The sequence below is a fragment of the Ylistrum balloti genome, unplaced genomic scaffold (assembly GCF_031769215.1).
Source record: "Ylistrum balloti isolate Yb309-2 unplaced genomic scaffold, AGI_CSIRO_Ybal_v1 Utg370158, whole genome shotgun sequence".
In the NCBI taxonomy this organism is placed as follows: Eukaryota; Metazoa; Mollusca; class Bivalvia; order Pectinida; family Pectinidae; genus Ylistrum; species Ylistrum balloti.
The window spans coordinates 640301-650701 of NW_026782155.1; the positions used below are offsets into that span (position 1 = coordinate 640301).

General features: G+C 33.7%; 1 protein-coding gene across 1 annotated transcript; it reads left to right on the forward strand.

Moving 5' to 3' along the window:
• The first annotated feature begins 422 nt into the window (after positions 1-422).
• On the forward strand, positions 423-8709 carry LOC132550919 (cytochrome P450 4F6-like). The gene is made up of 12 exons (XM_060215021.1): positions 423-458; positions 989-1157; positions 2058-2179; positions 2406-2530; positions 3079-3141; positions 4003-4126; positions 4499-4631; positions 5793-5916; positions 6482-6677; positions 6987-7063; positions 8111-8176; positions 8498-8709. The coding sequence occupies exons 2-12, from the start codon at positions 989-991 to the stop codon at positions 8604-8606; spliced, it is 1308 nt and encodes a 435-aa protein (XP_060071004.1). The 5' UTR covers positions 423-458; the 3' UTR covers positions 8607-8709.
• Positions 8710-10401: the final 1692 nt, after the last annotated feature.

Consider the following 10401-nt stretch of genomic DNA (forward strand, 5'->3'; position numbering starts at 1 on the left):
TTTGTCATTCCACTGATATAATCAGGACGTGTTCTTTCCATCAGAGATGCTTTGTATGTAATTGTATTATGCTAATCATCTGAATTTTGCAATATTTCACCATAGGCATTTGATCTGTATTATAACTGATAAAATTCTTATTGAAAACTATCGATATTCGAAAGTTTATGCTTAAAATGTTTCTTTCTTCAAGGTTATAATTCCTTAGATACGAAGAGACAATTACTTTAAATGTAACGAACTTTGTAACTAATGTTCTTTAATGCAATGTATTTGTTATTTCAGACAACAAAAGCATGGACTTCTCAGTGTTGATATGTGGTACTATACTTCTCGTATATCTCATACGGAAGGGCAGTACTTTAGTCAAAACACATAGAACAAACAGTGCTTTATTTTCATCAAGCGCAATGTTGTCGATTGGCAAGCGTCATCCTATCTGGGGACATTTACACCTGGTAAGTAAATTCAGCTTTTTGAAAGTGACGTACATATACTAGTAATTCCAATCAACACGGACATCACTTAAGTCGACTCTTTGTTTCAGTGCCAATGAAGAAAATTATATAAATTTAATATTGAATTCGGTTATGTCCTCTTGTAATTGTCTCGTTTAAGTTTTGAAAAGGAAATAGAAAAATATACCTTCATTAATATGTTGTATATTTGAAACTGTTTGCGAGACTCACATACTGGCTATTTGATTACTCTTTACTTCGGCTATTTGCCGGACGATTTAAACAATTGACGGCAGATATCGGTTTGACATGCCTTTATTCTATCGCATCTCTAAATCATCATTAAACATCAAGCGTTTTTTTTTATTGTAGTTACTAGTATTTGCAAGAAAGCATTGATTTTTGTTATTTAATATTTAAGTGTTGGGATACCATAAGTGTTCTTGTCAGTTTCCCATATTACCAGTTCCTGGTTTATCATTTCGAGATTTTCTAACTTTTGTACTTTTAAGAATACTATTTTGATATAGATGCCAGAGTTTGCAGACTACTTACGTCTAGTAGATAAAGGGATCAAAGAGACTGGAAAGAAAGTTTCCGGGATGTGGATTATGTTTTTCTATCCTGTAATTTCCCTGTGTCATCCGGAAACAGCCAAGATAATTTTGAAAACGACCGAACCAAAACCTGTGCAGACTGGCGGCGGTTACTTTGCATTTGTACCATGGTTAGGTAAGTAATGAAAAGTGATTGGATGACACAGATATGTTGATAACAACATTTTTCTTATCCAGTTGTCTCTCTTGTCTTGAATTCCTCACTCTAATATTACCGAGACCATGCACACTATGCGATGCATAGTGGGGTTTTTTAAATATCTAAAATACAGAGTGATATGAATAAATGTCAATAAGTCGATAAAAACTATCATTTGTATTTTCACTGTGGCATCATTTGGGGCTAAGGGCTGTTGTTAATTTCTGCCTGATTTGGAAAAAAGTATTTATTTTCTTCAAATATTACAAAGGGTGAATTTTCAAATAAGAAACGACTTTAACAGTCTTGTCCTGACTTTGATATGCGATAAATCATGCGTTTTGCATCGGTCATTTCGGCCAGCTGGTTCCAATTTGCAGTGAAACACACGTTCTTGAACATGAACGGAGAGCGCTAGTTTTTTTCTTGTATGTCAAATCGATCTGCTACATTTACGCGATATTTCACGCCAGGGATGCCTTAATTAAAATTACGTCGTATTGACTTTCTAACATCCATTAAAGGAGGTAATCTCAAATAGAACAGTTTGAAAATTAAAATAATTGAAATTTTTTATGCAATTTCGGCCAAATCTTGCGCGGGAAATGGAGTCCGTATTTCGTTTATGTTCTAGAAAAATTACTCCGTCTTGAGATTGGCCTCGAATGAGATTTTGCTACAAGTTATCTAGCCTTAACTGAAATAACTCGGTATCAAATACGAAGAGGTCAGTAACAGAGTCTAAAAAGCAATATATCTAGAAAGTACTACATTACTCCTATTTTGAGATCTGCGTTTTATATAAATGGTGACTCTCTGTACTTTTTCTATAAACAGGACAAGGCCTGTTGGTGAATTCGGGAAAGCAGTGGGAGAGAAACCGACGTCTTTTAACCCCGGCCTTCCATTTTGACATTCTAAAATCATATGTTCCTACTTTCAACAAAGTATTCGACACTTTTATAGTACGTCTAGAGCGCTGGAACCCTTTCTTGAACCTGGTCTCGATATTACATCGCCTTAAGTTGGCACTTACATTTTGCTTGTCTGCCCACTTCACATTAAATGCATGATAATTGTCTCTATAAAATCTCCAACCACACTTGTATTTTGTCAGCAATGAAATAGCAGTTTTATTAAAATGATCATTTCTCAGATAAGCAAAACTAAACGTTATAAAATGTATTCAAGACAAAACTGGAGGAGGCATCATCTGACGGTAAAGGTGTGGAACTCAGTGAGCCTGCGGGTATGGCTACCCTGGATACAGTTCTAAGATGTGCATTTTCGTTTGATGAACAAATACAGGAGGAAGGGTAGGTAATTTATCACTAAACAATTAAACAAACAAAACTAATTTAATTGTCATCATTTTCTGGACATTAAACACGTGAAAATGCCAAACAGTCTAGAACAATCCTTGTTTTGACTAGCTTACCGAGGAAAACTACGATAGTGGAATACAGTCAGGCAGATTGAAGTATTATGTACCACGGCACCTAATATACATGTGTCGTTTAGGTACCAAATAAAAGTGTACCTTGATACAGAAATATAAGCACAAATGGTACAATGTTATATCAAGCCAACTCCGGTTATCGTAAAACGATGTTAATATTTTGCTATTTGGAAAAGAAAAAATATGAAATTAGCTCTCACAAACGTTCCGACCAACGGTACAAGTCATTTCAAATATGTTTCTTTATTGATCACATTGTTCCAAAACCAATATATTACTTGATGTATATGGCTATATAAAATATTGGAAAACTGAAAATTTCTTTGAAAGCAAACAATGCATCGTTTCCTCATCTTTGATCTGTCAGTAACATTCACTTTAATTAAAATCTTCTTTTCTGTATAGCTCAAGTCATCCTTACGTGACCGCTGTCCGGAATATACTGTCTCTAGCAGGTGCTAGGATGTTGTAAGTACTTTGTTAAGTTGACGACATCATTGAATATCCATTGTATACAAATTCCTGTCAAGAAATTGCATAAAAATGACTGGTTTGTATAACGATGGTGATATGAAAAGTACAATATATATTCTGAATTTGTACCTTCTTAAGAATTTTCGATAAGACGATGATGATGAAATTGCTAAGCATGAATATCATAACTTGAAGAGTTCTGGCTAATGTAATTAAGGTATTTTTTTATTCTTATTTCTTTTTGTTTGTTTGTTTGTTTATTTGTTTTTTTTTTTTTTTGGGGGGGGGGGGGGGGTTGGGGGGGGGGAGGGGGTAGGGGTTCGTGGAATGATATTTGTATCCTTCATTCCTGAAATGACACACATCGTCAATTGTAATATTTGAAGGGATTGAATTCAGTAGTGGTATATAACAAAATATTGTATCTCTATCGCTCTGCACAGATTGTTGAAAAAGAGATTGCTGACACAAAACAAATCTAGTCCTTAAGATACATTTTAACTGCATTAGATTTCTAATTGTAAATATCGCACGACTGACATCTCATAACATTTAACTAGCCGTCAATAAATAACAATTCACAAATATTTATCTTCAAAAGTGATATGTTTTAAAATATTTTTCTGAAATAGTTGTGAAGATAGGCAATGTTAAACAATATGTATATCTCACAAACATTTGCAACCAACGGTGCAATTCCATTCGAAACAGATTCTTTATGCGCATCAATTCATCTCATTATCGAAATTTATGTTACGCGAAATAATAAACTTAGTTTTCCATAGAGGAAAACACATTCATATTATCTCTTGCATAGTCGTGTATTTAACAATAGGATGATGTAATCTCCAACAGGAAACCTTGGCTGTACCCAGAAATATTTTATCGACTCTCCGCGGATGGCAAGAAATATTTTCAGTATGTAAAATATGTACACGATTTTGATGAAAAGGTCATCCAACAACGAAGAAAATCCATTGTAAGTATATTTTCACAATAACAGTGAATTATCTAAATATAAAAGATAATACATGTAGCTATATTTTCATTAATATTTATAAAAACTGAGTTTTGTAAGTTTTCCTTTCTGACGATTTTTATCAATCTTACATGAAAGTCCAGCTGAATATCTGTATTATCAGGTACATTGACTAGATATAAAAACCTTCGCGGGGAGTTTCATTCGACTGGTATAAGATCTAATGCTGAAACTCTCATACTGTAATTTGTTTACTTACGTCACAATGTGTATGACGCCATCAAGATATGAAGGTCATAATACAAAACAAATGAAATCTTGTTGAACATTCAATGTATCTAACCTCATGAATATGTAAATATTTATCTGTAGGCGGACGACCCTTCCCTTATGACCAAGCGTCGACTGGACTTCCTGGATATCCTACTCACCGCCAGAGACGAAGAGGGGAAAGGACTGACGGACTTTGAGCTAAGGAACGAGGTCGACACCTTCCTCTTTGGAGGTCAGTAATCAAAGACAAATTCTTAGTGATAACTAAACAGCATTGTATCTATTTATCTTTGTTTAAATTCCTATAAGATATCATGATCCTGATATGAAAGTATAAAGCCTCTTTAATGCATTCAAAAAAAGGAAAAGTGAAAGTATAAATTTGGACACGTAAAACTAAAAGTATAAATTTGGACACGTAAAACTAAAAGTATAAATTTGGACACGTAAAACTGAAAGTATAAATTTGGACACGTAAAACTAAAAGTATAAATTTGGACACGTAAAACTAAAAGTATAAATTTGGACACGTAAAACTGAAAGTATAAATTTGGACACGTAAAACTGAAAGTATAAATTTGGATTCGTGAAACTGAAAGTATAAATTTGGACACGTAAAACTGAAAATATAAATTTGAATTCGTGAAACTGAAAGTATAAATTTGGACACGTAAAACTGAAAATATAAATTTGAATTCGTGAAACTGAAAGTATAAATTTGGACACGTAAAACTAAAAGTATAAATTTGAATTCGTGAAACTGAAAGTATAAATTTGGACACGTAAAACTGAAAGTATAAATTTGGATTCGTGAAACTGAAAGTATAAATTTGGACACGTAAAACTGAAAATATAAATTTGAATTCGTGAAACTGAAAGTATAAATTTGGACACGTAAAACTGAAAATATAAATTTGAATTCGTGAAACTGAAAGTATAAATTTGGACACGTAAAACTGAAAATATAAATTTGAATTCGTGAAACTGAAAGTATAAATTTGGACACGTAAAACTAAAAGTATAAATTTGAATTCGTGAAACAATATTGTTAGATAATTGGTATGAGTTAAATGATTTGGTATCCACGTGTTAGTGAGTTTGTCATTATCTATTATCTCATTACATTCCAGTTACAATTGATAAAACACAAGCAGCAATGTTACAAACAAAAGTTTACCTAGAGACTGCTCTTTGTACTCCGTAGTGACATTTGTAGTCATTAAAACATACCTCTTCAGCTTGTTCAATGAAGTCTATTGAATGTCAGTTCATCTATCACATACAACGTAGTCATATTGCAAATACTTTTTATTTTATACAACATATTCTACTAATCAGAAACACCTGAAATTACGTAACTAACTATGATTTATTTTGTGATATTAAATTACAGGTCATGATACCACAGCGGCTGCAATCAGCTGGACACTGTATCTTTGCTCCAAATATCCAGACGAACAGCAGAAGGTGTATGAGGAAGTTCGGAGGGTGATAGGAGACAAGACACAAGTGGAATGGTACGATTAATCATATAAAACACTTTGAAAAGGCATATTTTTGTTTATTAATTTTATTTATTTTTGCATATGGTAATTTTACTTTCTATTTATAAGTTTTGAATATCAATAAACATTACAAGTACTCCTAAAATATTAAATGCGATTAAAAAGATTAACGTTGGTGCAAGTGTGTTGAATTCAAACAGACAATGATGGGATTATCTGACAAGGTTTGCTCCTATTATACGTAGTGATAATTATACTCGTTTTTTAATCAATGCTGACACTGAAAGGTCACCTCTTTCTTAGACACAATGACAGTTTCCACGCGACATCTAAGAAGTATTCTGAAAACTTTCATTTTGTTATTTTCGAATCCAAATTTGAAAGATTTATAACTTGTACCGTCAGATTTAATAAAAAAACGTAAATATACACATTCATCGGTAAAACTGTCGAAACAAATTACTCCTAATATATATATATATCAATTTTCGGGAAATAGACCTGGTATTGAAGAGCTCATTGTAGTCCGGTTTAAACAGTAACTTTGCGAATTGAAAATTATGTTTCTCTATTGTAGGTCAGACATTCAGGAGATGTCAAGACTGTCACTGTTTTTGAAGGAATCAATGCGTGTGTACTCTCCAGTGTGTGTGATAGCTAGAATTACAACTAGAGAACACATTGTAGATGGACTGACAATACCAGCCAACAGTGAAGTGAACATCCTCATTGACTCAATGAACCATCGCGAAGATGTATGGACGGATCCTGAAGTGAGATACATGATATATTGCCTTTTTGATTTCTGAAACCAAAGGAAAAATAGTCTGATAAATGATACTTTATTTTCTATCCAAAACATTCATCTATCTAAACGTGCTTCGTTTTCGTTACTCTGAATATTACCTTATTCTATCAAACAAAAAATACAAACTGTGTTCGATGCAATAAGCATTATACGAGTTTTTGTAGCATTAGTAAAAATATGACTGAAAGGATGAAATCAAGTATTGCATATATTTCAATGTAACATTTACATAATTACCACACATTGTTTAATCATTTGTGTCTAAATGTCTCAGAATTTTAGGCCAGACAGATTTTCCGAAGAGACCACGAGGGATCCTTTCAGTTTCGTTCCGTTTTCAGCAGGTCCAAGGTATGGGTTTGGTTTAGTTTCTTATCATCACTATATATGCGTATATAATAGAAAAAAAATGGTGGAAAGTATGGGAAGGTTCGTCATAATGATCTCATTGGAAAAAAATATTCAATATCCTACGATACATGTATAACGTTGGACGTGTTTGATAACAATTAATATACCTGATGGTCCGTTGCTGTGTACATTGTTCGCTTTAGGGAACGTGGCATTAATTGCTTGCCTTTGCCAGGACTTACATAACGGGTGTAATGAATGAAGCAGAAAACGCGTGTCCTTTCGGAACTTCTAGTCTTTTTCTTATCGTATTTTTCCAGGGTGTTTATCCAATTTTGGGTCTGTTGAGTGTTTTCTTTGTTGTTTTCTATGTATCATTATGATGTACGTTTCCTGTGTTGTCAGCGACTTTTCCAATCACATGTCTTTGCATTTATCCAACCAATCATTTCCTTTCACAGTTTCCAAGAGTAAAAGAACTCGCTTAACTAATATAACTTAAAACTGCAAAAACTTGATTTGATTTTGACATAGACAAGCAGATTGCAGCTTTGGTGCAGGCATCATTTCTCTCAGATATGAAATACATGTACATGCATTCTGTCGAATTAGTGCAGAATTCTACAGACGAAAATGATAATTTACCTGTATTTGTCAAACACGATATTCATTGCCTCATGCCATATTTAGTAGGAATGGTTTAACACTGAAAGTCTTAACGATAAAGAACATAAAGAAATTTTCAATCACAACAAAATGAGTAAGGACATGGTTTGGGATATAATGTGCAGCTGTGCGAAAGACAACTGCTTTTTAGTATATGAATGTGTCCATTAAAATGAAATGTAAAATTTCTCAAATGTAAATAAACTGATGTTTTAAACTCAAAATTGATTATACGTGGGCACATTATGCATAAAGGTACGGTTTAGAAAGAGATATCTGAAATGAGAACAGGATTTTAAGTCTTATGTGCAGGAATGGTAACCTTCTCCTATTTTATAGACGACAGTTGCAATGGAACTCTAGCTTATTCCTTTTTTACAGAAACTGTATTGGCCAAAATTTTGCAATGAATGAAATCAAAGTGGCGATTGCAAAGATTATCAAACGGTAGGTGAAATGAGACATGTGCGTCACACAGCAGCCGAGTGAAACACAAATTAAGATCTGTATCTTATTTCATCTTTACAATTACATCAGTATGAGTGTCAAATGAGGTTTGTTTCAAAATGAAAACTTAATATTTCTTAACAAAATCTGCAGGACATTTTGGAGAAATTTTGCTTTTTGCAAGAAAGTCATGTCGATAATGACTAGAACCGGATTTGAAGAGTGTTTGTTTGATGTCAGTGAATTGTAACGATACACATGTTTAGAGAACCAGTAGTAATCGTATATATTATGATATAACCAATCTATATTTATCACTAGGTTCAAGATTTTGCCAGATCTAGAACACGAGACCATTCCACGACCGGAAGCTATTCTTCGCTCCAGAAATGGCATTTGGGTAAAACTTGAGAAACGACAACAAAGTTAATTTATATAAAGCGACCTAACTAGATCAAAAAATATATCAGAAAAATACCATTTTTTAATGCTAAGGACAATTGCTTCAGTGTCACGGAATCGATAAACGTTAGTTCGGCTTAAGTGATATAAGCAACGTTTCAATATCCATGTGTTACATATCTTGCAGAGAGTAAATAAATCTCTGTTTTATAATGATTTTGTTTTCTTGTTATTTGTCAAAGAAATATTTTAAATTTCCCTCTCCATTTACACTGGAATATTTATCTAAAAATCAGTGTTATTTATAAACCTTGAAATGACATTCATACATAGCTAAAACTTCGTCGGAGACTTTACTCAAGCCAAATAAGTCGTAATGAAAACACAGAGCAAATTTTGGCTCAATTTCCTGCACCCCCGCCCCCACCCCCCCCCCTCCCTAAAAAAAACTCAACGGAATTACACGTTTCACAAAAGTCACCCCCCCCCTTGCCTACGCCAGTCACCTGTGGTAGATATATATGTTTGAGACATAGATCATGAGACAGTCACCTGTGGTAGATATATATGTTTGAGACATAGATCATGAGACAGTCACCTGTGGTAGATATATATGTTTGAGACATAGATCATGATACAGTCACCTGTGGTAGATATATATGTTTGAGACATAGATCATGATACAGAACCCTGTGGTAGATATATATGTTTGAGACATGAGACATAGATCATGATACAGTCCCCTGTGGTAGATATATATGTTTGAGACATAGATCATGATACAGAACCCTGTGGTAGATATATATGTTTGAGACAAGAGACATAGATCATGATACAGTCCCCTGTGGTAGATATATAGGTTTGAGACATGAGACATAGATCATGATACAGTCCCCTGTGGTAAATATATAGGTTTGAGACATGAGACATAGATCATGATACAGTCCCCTGTGGTAAATATATAGGTTTGAGACAAGGATCATGATACAGTACCCTGAAGTCGATTATATGTTTAACTTGGATGTTTAACAAGGATAATTCGTGTTTCAGTCCTGAGAGAACAATGGTATATCAGTGTACTTGTTGAAAAGTTCAAATCGCATTTTAGAGTAAACTGAAATCCATTCATTATAATTATTTGAACTAAACTTTGAATAAACTAAGCTTTTTTCGTTTGTGTTTCATTCTAGTTTCGTGTCCGGCAATCTATTTTTGCAAAATCAGATTCTTCTTACTAATACGCCAGACATTAAACTCCTGTTAACAAATATCTGGTGTATGAAACACCACAGAAAATAGATCACGGATGAAATTTACACGAAATAGCTGATTCCGTAATCATACTGCCGCTTTCCGTCTACATTTTGTTTCTTATACTTTACGTGAATGTAAACATACAATTGCAGTTGACTCGGTGAGTATATTAGTTAAATGGTGCGTTTAGAAAGTGAAGGTCACTAAATCTGGTATGCTGACATGTGCTGCCATGGAGCTGAAGTGCTTCAAGCTGTAGTTAACCTAGCTTAGAAACCAACTGCTATTCCGACTGAGTACAATGTTTAATTGTAATTTCAGCGCTAGGTTTATTTTCTGTTATAAGTATAAATACTACTGCGGGCAGTCTGACAGCGTTAAAGATATTGGCACTTCGTGTTCACGAGACGCTTGTGAATCACAGAAAAGAAAACGACGTTCGGGTGCCTCTTTCCGGAAGAGATCTGTGGCTTTGTAGATATTTGTGATGTTGTCTGAAAACCACTAAAAATGTTTATCAATTTAAAAAAAAAAAAAAAATCCCCCCCTTCCCACTTTTTTTTAAAAAA